Source organism: Lates calcarifer, linkage group LG9, assembly GCF_001640805.2.
Source record: "Lates calcarifer isolate ASB-BC8 linkage group LG9, TLL_Latcal_v3, whole genome shotgun sequence".
NCBI lineage: Eukaryota > Metazoa > Chordata > Actinopteri > Centropomidae > Lates > Lates calcarifer.
The window spans coordinates 9,870,232-9,888,393 of NC_066841.1; the positions used below are offsets into that span (position 1 = coordinate 9,870,232).

General features: G+C 39.3%; 1 protein-coding gene across 1 annotated transcript; it reads right to left on the minus strand.

The window, feature by feature from the left end:
• Positions 1–4,335: 4,335 nt before the first annotated feature.
• Positions 4,336–10,736, minus strand: mpx (myeloid-specific peroxidase). Its single transcript, XM_051072890.1, has 15 exons — positions 10,594–10,736; positions 10,423–10,488; positions 10,224–10,311; positions 9,834–10,009; positions 9,493–9,625; positions 8,992–9,118; positions 8,682–8,888; positions 8,226–8,589; positions 7,385–7,545; positions 7,042–7,300; positions 6,788–6,958; positions 6,449–6,686; positions 6,076–6,293; positions 5,580–5,651; positions 4,336–5,294 (listed from the first exon to the last, which is right to left on the minus strand). Exons 2-15 carry the CDS (start codon positions 10,484–10,486, stop codon positions 4,858–4,860), a joined length of 2,715 nt encoding a protein of 904 aa, XP_050928847.1. The 5' UTR covers positions 10,487–10,488; positions 10,594–10,736; the 3' UTR covers positions 4,336–4,857.
• Between the last annotated feature and the right edge of the window lie 7,426 nt (positions 10,737–18,162).

Below are 18,162 nucleotides of genomic sequence, written 5' to 3' on the forward strand. Positions count from 1 at the left end.
CAAGCTTTAAAAGTATTTTGTGAATTGACATAGACCTATAATTTGGGTGAAAATCCATTCTGCCCAAACAGTAGCTGAGAAAGGCATAAAGACAAAAAAAAAAATCTTTATCATCTAAGAATGGGTTCTATTTAATGGAAGAGTAAACTGATTAAATCATGCTCCAAATCACAGTTAAGCTGGTTGTATTGTTCTTGGATAACAGAGGGCACACATCATCTCACAGTCACGTGAGGTTTCATTTCAGCTTGTGTAAGCTGTGGGCGCGAATCAGTGTGAAGTTACATGAAAATCCTGGAGTCCTGAAAATGCATCTTCCCTGCAGACGTATTTGAGTTCTTCATGACTTAAAGATTCAATGTTTGATACAGACTCTGGATGAGGATGCCAGTGGCTCATTAATTCAGATGAACCACAAAATGTGCTTGTGAAACCCAGACATGATTTCACAATAATCAGTTGCTGAGGATTAAAAAAAGAAATGAGAAGAAATGAATAAAAGTTTTTTGACTCGTGCAAAAATCCTTCCACATTGAATCACAGGAATCAATTTGACTGCTCTTTTGTTAGGGTTTCCTGTTTTGTCCTCAGAGATGCCTCTAGCAGTATTTTCTTTCAACTATGCAGAATTTGTTTTCAGTATAAAACAGTTATGGATGCGCTGTTTTGGCCAATGTGTGATTGCTATGAGGATGACTAATGTACACTTCTGTGATCCTGCATACCAGCAGTTCCTCCAGAGAGAGAGAAAACTATGTGCATGTGTTCCCAGGTTGCCTCCTTTCTCTTCCCTAGAACACCAGACAGACAGGCAGAACCAGCTGTACTCGGTCACCAATGTTTTTTGCTCGTAATTCGTTGAACTCTCTCCATGCAGAGTCCTTTTTCTCTCCAGCGAGGGCAGCACAGTGTTCCCTCACACAGCTCAGAGACACATCTGCAAGGAATTAGCCGAGTTCTTTTGTCCACGTTGCTGGAATTCACCCCGTTCCTGATTTTTTGGGCACTCGATTGAGCTAAAAGAATCTGAATAAATCCACGTCTGAGTTGCAGAATAAGGAGGGAAAGTAGTGACAAGGCCTCCTGCAAAAGACACGTCATTGTGTAAAGAGGGGGGGAAAAAAAGATCTTCATCCTTTCATGATGCTAAATTTACCATAAAACCAACACCAATTTTTTCAGTGCCATCACTGAGTCAACATCTGGCAGACACTTGCCACTTTGCTTGAGACATGAAGCTTGTATTTAGGCAGCTAATGTCTAGATTTAAGCCAGATATAGATATCTTATTAAATATACTTTTATAAGCATTAAAACAATCACTGATATGATAGAAAATCCACTCCATTCTCAAATGAGTCTTAAAGAAACTTTTTCCAGCCTCAGAAGTATCAGTTTGAAAATAATATTCTGATTTTTGTTCCTATTTGCATTTAATTATGCATTTTCATGTTGCCATTATGAGCTCATCAAAGTGAAGCAGGACCACACATATCTCTCAAAACATCCATGGTGAAGCCTGCTCTCCCTGATCTATTCCCAGCACTCTTATATCACATCCCTCTTCTTAAAAGCCACAAGTTCTATCCCATAAGATCTCCTCCTTAACAGCTTTTGATACTTAGATTTACACTCTTGTTTCTCCTTTTGGTTGTAGTTTTTCCTCTCCACCCTTCTGCAAAACTCAAGCTTTTCAAATCAGCCCGGGTTCAGCTCAGCTCAAGGCTCGACGACAGAAACAGACAATTCAAATATTTTCTCCTCTTTCATAAATACTGGGTTTCCATTACTCTTGGAGCACCAAGTTAGGGCTTGCACCACACACACACACTTTCACTCATCACACACACACACACACACACACACATACACAGTCTGGTGGACTACGTGGCACTCTGCACATGCACCATAGCCTCTGCAACCAGGAGGAGGAGCAATTTATCTAGACACAACCCAGCAAACTTTACATTGTCTGGGGCCCATGCAGATGTACTTTTCCTTTTCCACTCCCAGTATCTCTTGGCATGCAGGGAGAGATTCCAGTAAATCTAGTGATTAAGAGATTTATTTGCTCTTTTTTGACTTAATGTTATTGTAGTGGTGCATACCATTATGGTGATTTATATATCCCTCTATTTACCAGGACAATAACTGAATAAACTTTGGGAGTGAGCAAAAAAGAAAAAAGAAAATAAAACAAAGAAATAAATCAGTTATCAGAGTTGTTTGGTGAAAGCCTTGAAACTGTTCTGACTTGAACTGGGATGTTGATACTGTGTCTAAGGAAAAATGTTTAAGTTACTGTGTAAAATTATGTGTCAAGTTTAAACCTGCAATATTTGTTTGGCTACTTGGGGGCAGCAGAAACAAGCTGTGGACACAACACAACAACTGTAAGTTGCAAACTTGTTGCCAAACACTTGCTTATTAATACATCCAGCAGCTTCTGAGCAACATTGTCATTCATTTGGAGCCATGTGTCTGACCACCTGGCAAATGGAAGTCTAATGTTTGCTTTGCTTTTAGGTCTGTTTTTGGAAATATCTAGCTTGTTAGCTGTTAAATGTGCCACTATGTTCACTAGCTAGCATGAAACAACAGTGAAGTTGTGTGCCGGAAAACCAAAACAATGGGCTGAAAGTTATAAAGCTATAAGCTATAAAGTTCTGTGCTCCAAGGGAAACTGCAGTGTTGGGTCAATGAGTGACACCTATCATACCCAGGAAGTCATGTGATTCACTGTCAATATAAAAATATTGAGAGTAGAAGCTTTAAGCGGTTCTTGAATATAGTTTTGAGTTTCAGCATAACTGAATGAAAAGAATAAGTGTGGGTCACAGGTGGATTTATTGAGCTCTAGGGTTTTTGGGCAACCTTAAAAGTGTGAAAGTTACCTAATACTTTATCTAAAGTTTTTAAGTTAAAGTATCACATTAATAATAAATCTTACACTTGCCAAATCCCTAAAAATGTACTTAAGAATTTTAAAGACAGAAGTTTGGTGGTTGACACTGTCACTTCTCTGCAAGAAAGAAACAAATCTAACCCCTTTCCTTTTTAAAGTTTGTGTGTTTCTCCCCACATTCACCTCTGTTTCCTCTGGACATTTTCCTTCTGCAGTGCTAACACATGCAGCCCAGGTGGGCTGAAGAATAGACACTAAGTTAACCACAGGTGTAAATGTCAGTGTGTTAGTTTGTGTATCCTCCCGACCCACATCCAGTTCATGGGGGGTAGGTTCCAGCCTTCTAATAATTTTTAAGCATTTAACCAATGACCACATCCTAAGAATAAAAATGACATTTTAAAGAGGTACAATAGATAATTATGTAAGCGTTTCACCAAGCAACAGAAAAAGACAGAAAAAAACAACATACCTAAGGAAGTAGTTTCTTGATTGAGTTTGAAGCTTACAATTCGGGCGACCTGCAGGGACAGATAAAAGAAAAAATGGTCAGAATCAGAGCCGCAAATGGACTCTTAGTCCACAGCATGAGTCAAGCTTAAAAGAATAGTTCAACAATCTAAAGTCAGTGCAGTGCTCCTTCAAGAAATAATTCAAACTAATTCAGTCAGGACAACTGTGAATTCCATGATAAATCTGTCTTTTTAGATGCAGTGCTTTCAAAGCAGAGTTAACAAAATGAACCAGTTATGTCATACTTTGTTTTGTTGTTTGTTTAAAAAAGAACAATGGCTCCATCTACAGGATTCATAACGTACATTAAAAATTATTTTAAGATGATTGCACTGTGATGTTTATTGATCCATTGTTCCAAGATGAGGTGTAGTTTAAGCTGCTTCAAAGAAAAATGTTCTGTGATTCTTCTGTGAAGCCTCATTTAGTCTTTATAGTTTTGGTGCAAAGTGAATAAAGTGCTTCTTTACTTGTATGAACTAATCCTCTATTATTATTATCATTATCATCACTATTATTATTATTAGAGAGAGACATAAAGTGCGTTAGTAGAAACACAAATGGGAATTAACAAACTAAGTTTTCTTTAACTAGACCAGTCTTACCATTTTAGCAAATCTTGCAGGTTTTTTTCTTGTTTTTTTTAGATAAACATACATTTTAAAAATATTTTGAAATATTTCCCATTTGTACACATTTTTTCAGTTTCTTTTTTGTACAAGTGAACCTTCAGTCATACTGCTCTGTATGTTTGTCCTTATTTAAAAGTAGTATGAAAGTATACTACTTTTAGATACTAAATAAGACCACTCTCACAGCAGTAAATCCATTTCAATCACTTCATTCTCTTACTGTTTGTGATTCACACAGTTAGTCTATGATTCCTGATGTCTTGTAAATAAGAACACATGAACACATTATTTGCTGCAGCTCAGCTTCTTTAGTTTTTTGTGGATGCAAAATACAACAGATAAGAAAGTTACAGTAAAACAAGCCTTGCAGACAAAGCACCACACACAGTTTCAAAGCACACATACATTCTTATTTCATTAGTGCATTAAATATTCATCATAATACTGGTAAAACCCACCATCACAATTTGGCTACTGATGAATTTTCTGGGCCAGTAGACTTCATGCTACTGACAGAATTGAACAGATTTTCTGCAATCTGCAATTCAGGTTGATTAAGCAACACTCGCTATATTTTACTTTTTCAGTAAAATATAAAAAACATGTGTACGGTTGTATGATGTGCCATAATCTGGTCCATTGGCCAAGAAGAAAAAAAAAACAGTAAATAATAGATAAGTGGTATGACCTGATTAATGGAAAGCAAAGTTCAGTGCAGAAAGGTTGAGTACTGAAAACAGATCCTAAAGCAGACGGTCCACTGGTGTGTTAAAGGGTGGCATTTCAGCCTGAGAGGAGGTGTTTGTGTCACACAGGGAAGAGCAGGTGTCCTGAGAAGGAGCTTTTAGTGCTCAGGCCGGTGATCCCGTCACTGGCTGCCAACCACACCTTGTCTCCCTCATTCAGCCGGAGCACTGTGTCCCCCGAAGTCACGTGGCGACCTCCCTGGTAAACCTTGAAACCGTGCAGCACCAGTTTGCTGTTACACCACAGGTCCACACTTCCTGCAGCAATGAAGGATGTGCAGACGTAGCTGAACTCATAGACACCGGGGATGACGCATGTGAACACGCCTGTCTTGGTGTTGTAGTGGTTCTGTTCATTGTAGATGACCTGGTGGAAATGAATGATTGTCTCTGAAGATGGGTTGTACTCGCCCAGGATAATGGAGAAGGCAGATTGTGGCTGTGTGGCATTGATATTGAGAGCTGGTACTCCAGGGGGGCCTGGAGGTCCTACTGGACCTGCAGAGAAACAAAAGAAAAAAAATGATTTGCATTGGTTTTTCACTGATCCAGAATCATGCTACAACATTTTTGATAAAAACTACACATCTGTAAACACCTCTTGAACATTTTGCCCATAGTTCAGCTGGCTGCCAGCTACTTTTGATTATTTGAAATCGTTTTTTAATTCTCATGTTCCTTGAGCCCAGCTGTAAAACAATCTACAAATGTCAGCAGAACAGCACTGGTTAAGCCTTTGTTTCTTTTAGTAGAGACAGTGCATGGGATAACTGAATAAATTACCTCGTTGTCCTCGAGGCCCACGTTGTCCTTGGGGTCCAGGGGGTCCTGGGGGTCCACGGGGTCCGACACAGTCTGTTTATTAAGAACATGTAGAAGTTAAACATAGAAACTCTCATAATTTAAGTTCAAACTGTGCTGGTTAAGAATGACATGAATTGTTTTTTTCTTTAGTGAGGACAACCTTCTCCAAGATGACAAAAAGTTAGGAACAAGTGCTGTGTGATTTGAATGTGCACTTTTAAGAAGGTGTGGTTTTACTGTGCTCGTAAAATGTGACTACAAGTTGTTAGTGCTTAAAACCGACCTCTTTTCCACCATCTGCAATACAGCCCGGGCCTGCAACATCAAACACCACATGAAGAACCATTTTCGTTCAGGTGATTGAAGAAGAAACAAATACACCAGGTTAAACTCAGAATGAAAAATATAGTGAGTAATAAATTTGGTGCTGAGAGTCTTCCCCATGGTCAAAAAGTTTGATCCAGTGTTGTTTCACCTGGGTACAGGGAGCAAGGTCTGTCCCTCCAGGCTGACAGGTCCAGGCTTCGGAGGTTGTTGCAACGGACCAGCCGGTTCGTGCCTGCAATGACTCTGAAGGCATCAGTGGGGACAGACGTGATGCCAGTGTTGTCACAGACAATCTTTGACAACCTGACACTGGACAGAGCAGTTCTTTGTCTTGGGGTGAAGACGCCTGGATTCTCGTACCACAGCCTGGGAATTTAAAACAAGAAGAGAGAAGAACAGATTAGTGTTATGGACGACTGGGCTGAAAATGCTGGGACTGTCTAATTCCTGTAAAAAAAAAAAAAAGAAAAAGTGATAAATGTATGGCACTGTATGTATCCACACACACACATACAACTGACCTGTCACCCTGGCGGATATTCTTGAACTGGGTTGCGATGAGGCAGGCAAACAGAGGCCCCACACGGCCGCCCTGGACGAACGGTTCTGCCACACCTCCCAGCCAGACATCGATGTTGTCGGGTGTACGGTAGAGCTGCAGCAGCCTCCGAGCCAGGTCGTTGTTGTTCAGAACGCGACCGAGCTCTGCCTGATTCCTTGGCTGAGACAGGCCACAGAATCTGCGCCAGGCGTTGTAGCCTACAGGAGTAAACGAAAAGTAAAACAGGGAGTAATGAAAAAAAGGGAGGAAACATTAGAAAGACAATTTTAAAGGATGAAAATCAGAGCAAGTCATGTACCAGGCAATCCATGGTCACGTCCCCTCTGCATGTTGAGAGATCCCAGGTCCAAAGCCAGATGCTGCACAAACTGGAACAGCCTCTCTCTCAGAGCATCCACCATCATGTGATCCTGAGTGTTCAGTTTAGCAGGACGGCCGATCAAACCACGCAGCAGAGGGTCAATACCACCTGGAGAGATAAAATTAAAATTAGGTTGATGGTTTAAGATGAAATCATAGAACAGTTGCCACAGTTTTCTCTGTACAACTCACCCTCAAAGACGATTCTCCAGGGGGTGAAGAAGGCCTTGAACAAGGGCACACTGGGGAACTGAGGATGCTCCCTGTAGTTTGCATCCAGACGAGATAAGACTGGCTGGATGGCCAAGTGGGCGAAGCGGTAAGCTGCTGTTGCAAAGACATTGGAGATGCTGGGGTCCACGTTGGGATTGTAGCCGGGGTAACGGCCAAGGTACCTACGCATTGCAACATCACCCACAATGTGTGGCAGATAGTCCCTGAACACAAACACCTGAGAGAGACAGAAAAATTTATTTGAGTGTATGAAACATGCTTTGGAGATGTGAACATACAAATGTGAAGGCTGATTTGCTACCTGTGTGTAAGCACCCATGATCTTGCGGGCTTCCTGATAGAGTGTCTCACTGTCCCAGTGTGGGTTCAGGCTTTTCAGTGCACGAGCCAGGCGGTTATGCTCACGCACAAAGAGTGTGTGAATAGATGTCAGAGCAATATTCTCGTCCACACGGACATCACCTTCAAGACATAAATGCAGCAAATATAAACATGTTCTTTCCTCTTCAGGATCATATGTTTAGTAGGAGTTTATGAGATGTAAATGGATTTGGTAAAAGTTAATAAACCATTTATTAATGTTTGATAGATCAATAATAAGCCATTATTAATAACAACATTTGAGTCACTAAATGTAGGTTACTCTAGCATAACATCACCAAGTTTACAATACAAGAGGCTAGAATACACCCTCTGTGTAGCACTACTTCAGGGCAGTCTGGACGCTACAGTGAGTCACTTGCTTTCCACCACCGGAGACAACTTTTGATGAGACAGGAATGAATCTTGATGCTGAACTCACAATGTTTCTGTTAATGCTAATGTTAGCTTAGCATCAATAGCAAAACTTACTTAGAGGGAGTTATGGTTGTTGACAAATATATAATTAACACTTAAAATGTCCTTAAAACTACATTGTGGTGGGCAATAAATCATGTACAAGGTATTTATATTCTTCTTACAAATGCTAAATAAGGAGTTTTAAAATAGACAACAGGTTGAAGTCTTTCCACAACCTGGAAACCCAAAGTTCTCATTATTATTCCTGTGTCTTTTTACTGATCTACTGTTTAATAAATCATTAATTAACCATTTTTAAAGTAATGGTTACAGCCCATAAATTTATAAGCAACATCACAAACCTGCAATGAAACAGGGCACCTCCTTGGCATTGGTGTCATTGGTGACTCTTCTGCGAGTGGCACACATCTGTACCTGCAGAGGATGGAAGGGCAGCAGCTCACGCCCATTGTCTCTGAACTCTGTATTCACACGCATCAGGCCACCATCGTTTTTGAGGTCACGAAGAAAGAGGGCAAGCTTTTCCTCAGAGCCGTACACCTGGCCGAGATCCAGGAAGGCTGTCAGGGCGTTGATCTGCTCTCTCTTGTTGGGCTCTCCGCCGAAATTGTAGGCCGAGTATCCTGTTCCGCAAGTAGGGGCGGACCTGAATGCAGGGATGCAGCTGTCTGGGCCAGTGGGCAGGCGAGGGTCATTGGGAGGAATCTGTTTGTAGGAAAGACAGGCCAAAGGTTTGTCAGTGAACCTTTTAGTGAGAAACAACATCTCAGTGTTTGGGTTTGAGCTTTGCCACCAACCGGGATGGGGATGCACGGCTCAGTTCTCTCACAGCTCTCGTCACAGTTAATCCCGTTGCTGAAGGACTTGATGCTGGGGGAGAATGGCGTGAAGGTCAGATCATGGTCATTCCACTGGCCAAACAAGGTCACCATGTGAGTGAAGTCTCTGTCATTGACCACGCCTGCATCTGTTGTGCTTAGGATGTTGTTGGACACCTGTCGCACCTGAGAGTGGAGAGGAATTGTATTTATATAAGAATTATTTTAATTATAAGTCAGAATTTGCATGCATTCATGAAGGCGAGTGCCTGGGACTCTGAGGTCGCACCAGCGGGAGGAAGAAGTTGTTGACTGTTCGGTTGTTCCAGCCTTTTGGTTGGGAGATGCCGTCGTCATATTCGGCAGGCAGCCAGCGGGTGAAGGGCGTGTTGGAGGCTCCTTGGCGCGGGTTTTTTCTAAAGGGCAAACAAGAAACATTCATGTTTAGAAACACTGATTGAGAAATCCCCCGGAAATGTACACATCTTCTGTGGTGTATGGCTTAAGATGTTTAGGTGTATTTCACAAGCATGTCCTCTGAATGTAAGCACCACTCAGTCTCATAAACCCTGTCACAAAATCCACCTATTCCTGCCAAGTTTTCATTAATTCAACACAAATTGCTTTTTGGGAAGAAAACACACAATTTCTCTTTTCCCACATGTATGTGGGAAACTGTTAATCTGGAAAGCAAGAAGAGAAAATAGGCAGTCAAAGTTGATGCTGCAGAAAGTTTGTCATGTTACAGTGTGCCTCCTTAACAAGTTCTTTGTTGCTCACAGTTACTTACAGGTTGTTGCAGACGCTGGTGGCTGTGCGATACTTGTTAATGTTTGGGGTGGTGCGGCATTGTGGAAGGCTGACACGAGCTGAACATCCAGTTATGTTGGCAAGCCTTCTCAGGTCCTCTTCAGAGAGCAAATCTGAAACATATGAAAGATACATTTCATGCACTGACGGTGTGTGTAACGTGTCTGTCAACTCTGCATGTCTAGTCCTTAATTACATCTTTGAAGTGCTCCACTATTCTCACATTCTGAAATCTTAGACCCTCAACCATCACCAGGAAAAAGTTGTCACAAAAACAATGTGAGCACTGTGTGTGTGTGTTTGTCTTTGTATGTGTCTGACCTGTCGCGTTGAGGGAACGTTTGTGCACATGATGCACCCTTTCTTGCAGCAGACGAAGGGTTTGTTCCATGTAGTCTGCAGACCTCACAGCTGAGCGAGTGTCACCTCGGGGCTGCTTCAGGAGACGAAGAGTGTCGTGAGGACTCACCACCTCTTTGCGGACTCGCCTCAGACTCCTGGAGGAGAAAAAGTCACATAGTTTAACAATAATGTCTTTTTTGGAGGTTCTGTAACTTTTTCTCACAATGACTAAGGTACAGAAATATTGTGTTGAATGGCTTGCATGCCAAAGAAATAGAAAGAAATAGCCTCTTAAATACACATTTATTCTATATCCTATGAAAAATTATATTTTACTCTGCAAGATGAAATAAACCAAAATGAACTCACTCTTCTCTGGAATACTTGTATGCATCATCCACGATTTTCTTTGCCTCCTCAAAACACTGTTGAAGTAAAGGCTTGCCAAGATATTCTCCTGCAAAAAAACACAGCACATTTATCAGAAGAATTAGAAAAAAAAAGTGGTGGTGGTGGGGGCATAAATAGGAATTAGAAACATGTCTACAGAGTCAAGGATGGAGCCTACCTGTTGATGTGAAGTGAGCAGGCACCAGGCAGATGCCCAGCACAAGAAGGACAGAGAGAAGCATCTCTGAAACAAATAAAACTAATTTAATTTCATTTGTCAAAAGGCGTGTACAAAACTACCTCTTAAGCACTGTGAACCATAAATAACATCTAAAAAGAATCCTGTTACCTGTGTATGCGAAGATATCTGTGAAGAATACAGATGAGATGAGATGAGATCTGGAGCTGCAAGTGAAGTGATGCTGTGTCTACCATTGTCATCATCTATATATACAGTGTGGCCTCGCCCCTGGGTTGTCCAGGTGAAGCTACTGTCAGTAAAAGGCAGTTCCTCCTTCCTTCTTTCGCTGAAGGAAATCTTTTCCTCCTATCAGTTACTGTTTCTGACCAACTGATAGGATTAATGATGTTACTTAGAAAACTATGTAGCATAACAACTATCATCAGTGGCAGTGGTGATAGCAATCTATATGATAATAGTAACGGTCACATTATAGTTGCATTATCAGTGCTTTTAGCTGGCTTTTTAGTACTTTAGGAATAATCTGTTTGAATAAACTGTTCTCTCATTATTTTAATATCAGTGTTGTTCTTCCATTATTGATGTCAGACAGTAGAGAGATGACAGTAAAATAAAGGGAGAAAGAGATGGGGAATGAAATGCAACAATGGTCCCCACTTGGATGCAGACAACATTGTGGCACACATGATCCCTTGGCCACCAGGAATTTCCTCTCCCTTGATTTTTTGCACTTTTATATTGTTTTTATAAACAAGGTTTGAGTTGTTTTATCACATATTTCTCTTTCATTATATATTATATTATATTCACATAAGTGTTTCTCATACATTCCTTGAAGAGAAATAGTCTTTGGAGAGAAGTTAATTTTTCCTTGTTGATTTAATTTTGATAAAGAGGATTTGGGCAGTTTTAGTTTACTGATGTTGCCATGCTGTGGCTGAAGGCCTACAGTTGCAACACGTAAACTGATAAACTTGAGAAAGTCTTTGAAAAGAGGAAGCAATTCACACTCTTTTGTAATGATAAGGAATCAAGATAATATTAAAGACTAAAAGTAAAAGTAAGTTTATCCATCTTTAGTTTCTGAATGATCATGAGATCACTAATCACGTTGTTAATCCCTTTTTGCAGGTTGAGATTAAGAGTTCAAATCAGTGCTGTATTGACCTAAGGTGTTTGTCACAGAGCGACATACTGTAGGTAAATAAGTAATAGGTTCCATGTGTGGGACATGGTTGCACAATGCGGAAAAGGGAAAACAGATATACAGTCAAATATAAGTTAGTGTGTGTTTGGGTGTGGAGCTCTGTGGCTGCTATAAATACAAAGACTTTGTTGTAATTGTGACGCAGTGTTAATGATAACAATACAAGGAACAGAGGTCGGCAAAAGCCCTTCTGAGTTACAATAACTGACAGTAACAAATAAAATCTTTGAGAGAGTATTACATCATTGCACTCTTAAACCACAAACACACTGGAAACCCTTAAAAATCCTGATTGTTAATTTAAGAAACCAGCATCTCCCATTTAATGACAGATTACAGCTGTAGACTAACACACTGAATTCAGATTTCTGTTGTTTAACTCCTGGCAGATTGATTCATTATCCCACTGACCGACTGACACAATCCTTTGACCATTATTTCAACCAAGTGAGGTGTGAAAATGATTTAAAGAGAAGAGAAGGCCTGGTAAATCTGCAAGCACCCCAAACAAACTCTTCTTTTTATTTACATATTCTTTTTGTCCTGCAACTGGACCCAGCTGGGGTTAGATATGCACACTATGCACTACCTCTCTTAGCTTTACAATGATTTTAAACAAAACTGTCATTCTCAAAAGTAGATGCAGTGAAAAACTGAGCAACATGTTGCACATAATACACTTATATTTCCATTCTATCTACATATGTGCTTACTTTAAAGGATGCATCTGTATGTTTAGGCAAAGTACCAAGAGGTGTCCAAAAAATAAAATTTGGGCAATGTTTGTTAAGTCTTATTGATGAGTGTGTGGGATCAAAAACTAGTAACTATTAGATAAAGAAATTAGCACATCTGACTGACTGAGTAGGATTCTCTGTTTACTTCACATGTAAAGGAACTTTAAAGTTAACAATAGTGTTTAATCAGAACAAAGACTATTAATCACTTGTTTCTCATCAGTTTAAATGAGCGTTCAGTTTGTCAAAGTAAAAGGTCAATTTTCTGTCAGCATATCATTGTTTGCAACATTCACGGGAGGGTTGCACGAATCCTGTCCAGTTCTTTCAAGGAAGTTAAAAAAAAAAAAAAAAAAAAAGCAGAAATAAACAACAATGGATGAAACGTTGTTAGTCAACCTCTGGGTTTAGCAAGAAATCACATTTCACCAGTGGGTTGGTTAGAGAGCTGCCAGTTTCTTGTGTATTTGACGAGAGCGTGTCGTTGGGAAATTCTGCTTTTACAATGAGTCTGCACCATCTGAAACAGAAACATTTCTTCAATAATATTAGATTAAAACTTAAAAACAGAAAGTTTTGTAGATGATCATTTAGTGGGCTGGAGTTTCAAGAATGCCTCATTCCTCTGCTGGTGATAATTGTAAATCCCCTAGTCCAGGAAGCAGAGCTATTTTGGACAATGGGTCAGTGAGTCATCAATGCCATTTATGATAACAATAACTAAACAATACAAAGTTGAATGATGCAGACCTCACCTGAACATAATAAGGAAGTAGTGTTCTTGGTACTGGAGACAATAATTCAAGGCATCTTCCCCCAGACTGATTACAAAGAAATGAGTTTACAGCATGCAGGAAATCTTATTTTATTACTGTTAAGACTGTCACCACTTTCATGCAATTAAAATAATCTTAATCTCATTTGATAAATGCGTATAAGATCTTAAAACTGAGGAATTAATGAACAAAGATGCAATTTGGACAGAGCTAATAAATCTGAATCGGTGCAGAATAACATCAGTCCTGCAGCAAATGTCCATGGATAAAAGAAACTACACCGACTGGGCAATAACAAGGGCAGAGAAAAATGCAGCTTCCTCCTTTGACAGACCTCTTGTCTGCGATCATCTCACCACTGCGCCAGCAAAGTTTGATAAAGGTTGGCAAATTAAAGCTCAGGCTGGCACAAACAGGCCTCAAGTGTTTTAGTTTCATTACAAAAACACATGTACTGGTTGTACTTAGAGCTGGCAACTTGTTCAAGCAGTTCATCATCGTGGATGACATGGTATGTTTGCAGAGGCGTTAACTCTATTAAATAAACAGCATCAGTGTTATCTTAGTTATGTACCATTTTGCTAAACTCAAATACAGTTTGAGGAACACTGAGGTCACATCTTGAGATTTTTTCTTTTGTATATTTCCCTTTTTCACTCAACATTAATTTCATAGAGGAACCCTACATCTCAACTTAAACTTCCCCTCACCTTACCTCAGTTTCCCTCTTTGGCCTCAGTATTGTTAGTTTCTAGTTATGCTCCTTGTTTGAGAGACTGGTCATTATTGTTGTTGTCATATATAAATACAGATATGGTCTTGCCATCGTATGGCATTTGTCAGTGTGACAAAGCCAATATGAAGTTACTGTTTTTTTTTTGTTTTTTTTTTTTGAAAATTTCATGCTTAACCAACAGAGCTAAACAAAAGGCTATTTGATTTGTGTTTTCTGAGAAATGAGCCATCAGTAAAGTTACTGTAAACTCTAGTTAAACAGTAAAGGCTAGTTAAATAGTTACTCTGTCTACACAAAATCTGCTGATCTATCAAGTGAATTTTTCAATGACATCTCACTTATTAGGCTGCAGACTGTGTCACAAATTCTGGAGTCTGGAGGAAGCAGTCATGCGCAGAATGTCGAAGTGATTTCACAAGCTAAGCTAATAACAAGAAAAAGTACCAACTTGAAACATGAAGAGGAGGAAACTCAGAGTGGAAAAAAAAATGTTGCAATGTGTCATGGAATCTTGCCTACTACTATTCCCTAATGGCTATTGTGACGCCAGGTATTTGGATCAGCCAACAGCAAGTGGACACAGTGCTAATGATTTGTATTATCATTCTCTGTCAGCACCTCTTCAGTCTATTTTTACTTTTTCTCATAGTGTGTGAGAGGCTGCACATATCACTATATGATCAACAGAAAATACAAAACTATTTTGTAAAAATGCAATACACAGATCAACCCTCTTCACCTCAAACTGCTTTATATTAGTGTGAAACAATTCCAGTTAGGCATTGAGACCGGCTGCTGAATGGAATTACCGGAATGACACACTTCCTCTAAATTACTGGTCATAAAGATAAATCAGGAGTCACATTTGGGAAACATTTTAAACAAGATAAATTACAATTTGGCACCAATTAAGTACACAGAGTTATGGTGGGTGGGCGTATTTTTATGATTTGATTCAACTGCTAGTCCTTATGGTCAGTGCCAGTACACAACAAAACATATCAGAGAGGGATATTCATTCACTCCTGCTAGAACTGACTTTGGGACTATGGGGCTTGGCATTATGGGAAAAAAGGGGAGAAACATGACCTGATAAATTATATCATGGTGTCATAAGTGAGGTATGGAAACTACATTTAGCTGTCTGGTTGATACAAAACACAATGAGAAGCTTCATAAGAGGAAGTTAGACTGTGTCTTTTTTCAGCTTGTGTTCTCCATAGTTCTAGGAAAAATGTTTAGACAGCAAATATCTCATATCTAATACAAAAAGACTATAGCCAGGCTGCAGCACTTTTTAATTTCTATGCAAACACTTTTTTATTGTCTCATGTTGCTTAGACATTTTTTCTTGATGTATTTAATATTTTAGGTAGAGCACTTTGATTTGCCTTGTTGCTGAAATGTGCTGTACAAATAAACTTGCTCATTACACATAAAAATACTGCTGGATGAAAGAAAACTTGAAGACATCTTTGTTCTTCTTGGACCTTTACCCTATGGACAATAAGTGTAACACGTAACCCAAGGGTGGGATCAGAGAAAGCAGCCATGTTGTTATAAAGCCGATCAAAAACACATTCTTTACAAAAGACATTTTAGGAAATCTCAGACTCAACTTTTTCAGCTCTGTTTTCAACAAGCGCAACTTTCATCAGTCCAAAATGAAATTTGTCAGCCTCAGCTGTATTTGTTAACATTCTAAATATAAAGCACCAAACAGGCATATACTGTATGTGAAAACATCTACTGAATGTTAACATGTAACGCTTGGCATATTAGGATGCTGATCTTCAAATGCATGGATAATGTCCACAGAATTTTAGCAAGAGACTACAAAGATAGTAAAACTACATTCTGGTCTGTAATGAAGGAGCTGGATGCGTTAAGCCATATAGCTTCCAAAACTTAGAGAGCTGTGTTCTCAAACCTGTACCTGTGATAAACTAGCTCAATAATCAGAAACTGGGATTTGTAAACAGTGACCATTATGATTCATGTGAACAGACAGGACTGGGTCTGAGTACATTTACTGAGCAGCATGCAGAGATGAGACAAAACAAAAAGCTTTTCAGGAAACAAAACAGAGAATCAATCAAGTGGAACAACATGGTGATGAGAATGACATGTGCTTTGTTTTTTGACATGGTTTCTAATAATCCCTGGCAATGCATCAGCGATCACACCTATGATAACTATTTGTAACAAGACTATTATTATGTAATGGAAAATTCCCCCCAAAAAACAAAACCATAACAAATGAAAATTTAAATAAACAGAATAAAATGAAAACAATAAAACAAGACCAAATAATTTATGACATAATAAAAGTATGGTAATACAGGCCGCAGAGGACAGTGAATCATCATGAACGTTTCAGTTCTTATCATGCAATCATACATCATCTCTCTCTGACAGGTGAAAACGTCGGGGAACTTTGACCTTTGACCTAATTTCAAAAGATATATATATATATATATATTTTACACTAACCTTGTGAGATCTAATTGATGTGTAGAGATATGCAACCTGATTACAAAAATATTTAGACACACACATGCGAGATCTCTCATTCTAAAATCCATCTAAAATGGATTTTAAAATCAATATTAAACATTCTCTTTAGTTAGATGATGTTATATGCAGAAGTGGCAAAATGCAGTAGTCAAAAGTTGAAAGCTGAGGGCAAGATGCTTCAAAATAAATTAAAACAAGGTGACAAGGTGTAAAAAGGGTGACAGCTGTCATACCTCTGCATGCCCTGCGTGCAACAGGAACTTATTTCTCCAAACAATTTCTCCTTTGTATTATGTGTTTGTTTTTTGTTTTTTTTATCATTATCAAAAACGTGGGAACTGCCATGTGCTGTATTCCTGCATGTCACATGGCTTTGGCTTTCTGGCATTTAGCCAACTTTGAAAGTATTTGGAAAACATTTCAAAGAAAACATATTTCACATTGTGCACAGTACACACAAAAGAACATTCAGGAAGTACAACGAAATTAAAGCTACATGAAAATTGAGACAGTAACTCCCTAGATCAATGGCAAAGGCATCACAACATCTGGAAAGCAATATCTTGTCACCAATGTGACAGTAGCAGTTGTTAACTTATATGCCAACTTAAAACTTGTTTTTTTTTCTGTAAGTTGACTTAAAACAACCTGTAAAGCTGAGATGAAATTTATCACACTTTGTTCTCAAACTTGGGAAACTGTACCAGATCTATTTGGATCACTGAAAAGAGGATTTCAGAAAGACTGATTCCCACATGTGACTCTAACCAGTTATGAGACCAGAAAGTATGCTATGTCCCCAACAAGGTTGATGGTAAAACTACATTATGGATGATACATTTTGTTTCATTAATTGAATATTTTCTTTCAACCACAGAAATTGTTACACAAAGCCATACAGTACACATCACAGGATACAACACGCTAAGTCTGGGGTTCTGGCAGAATATTTCCACATCCAATATCCACCACAACTTAGTGTCCTTCATAGGACCAGGTTACTAGACATTTGCTAAAATACAGAGGCGACCTCAGTGTTCTTAATGATAACTATCGCCCTGGCTGACAAAATAGAGGCAAACTGATCTAGATTCAGGCTGCAACAACAACACTGGAAAACCCTGTCCAATTAAAACTAGAAACTCAACACAAAAAGGAGAAGTCATCAGACTGGAAATGCTTAGAGAACATCACAGGTCTATGACATAACAGGCAGACCAGTTTCCTCAGGACAGTCACAAGCCACAGGGTAACAGCCATGGTAACAGCTGCAGAACTACACAGAACAGAAAGATGTCAATGTGAAAAAAGGAAGCCACAGGTGGAGCAAAAGGCATCACAAACTGGGAGAGGCAGTGAAATGTCAAAGGCCAAACAAGCACCAAAGAATAAAGTTTTACATGAAGGATGTAAAAGAGAGATTTTAAGTTGGCTAAAGAGTCAAGGTGTGGTGGTGTTAAAGAGGGGAGGAAACACCTAAACAAGGCAACTTCCAATGAACTGAGCAATGGACCTGGGCCTGAGATGAGAGTTGAAAGTATAGGGATCTATCTGAGCTGTATGATAGCTTGGGTCAGGGTGTGCACGCCTAACACAGCCCAAAGGATTACACAGTCAAGCACAAAATGGAAAAATACCACAACATACAAAAAAAATTTGAAGTCTGTCAAGAGCAAACTGTTTCACAGTGTGTTTAAGACTGACAGACAGAAGGCCTGGCCTGAGTGTTGTTATTTGTCTTCT

Bases quoted from the DNA above. Each gene is read 5' to 3' on its own strand.
- mpx (XM_051072890.1), bottom strand. From the start codon at position 10,486: ATGCTTCTCTCTGTCCTTCTTGTGCTGGGCATCTGCCTGGTGCCTGCT. The intron at 10,312-10,422 runs GTAGGCTCCATC...GTTTTTTTGCAG, and splicing joins TGCTCACTTCACATCAACAG to GAGAATATCTTGGCAAGCCT. The intron at 9,626-9,833 runs GTCAGACACATA...CATATGTTTCAG, and splicing joins ACGTTCCCTCAACGCGACAG to ATTTGCTCTCTGAAGAGGAC.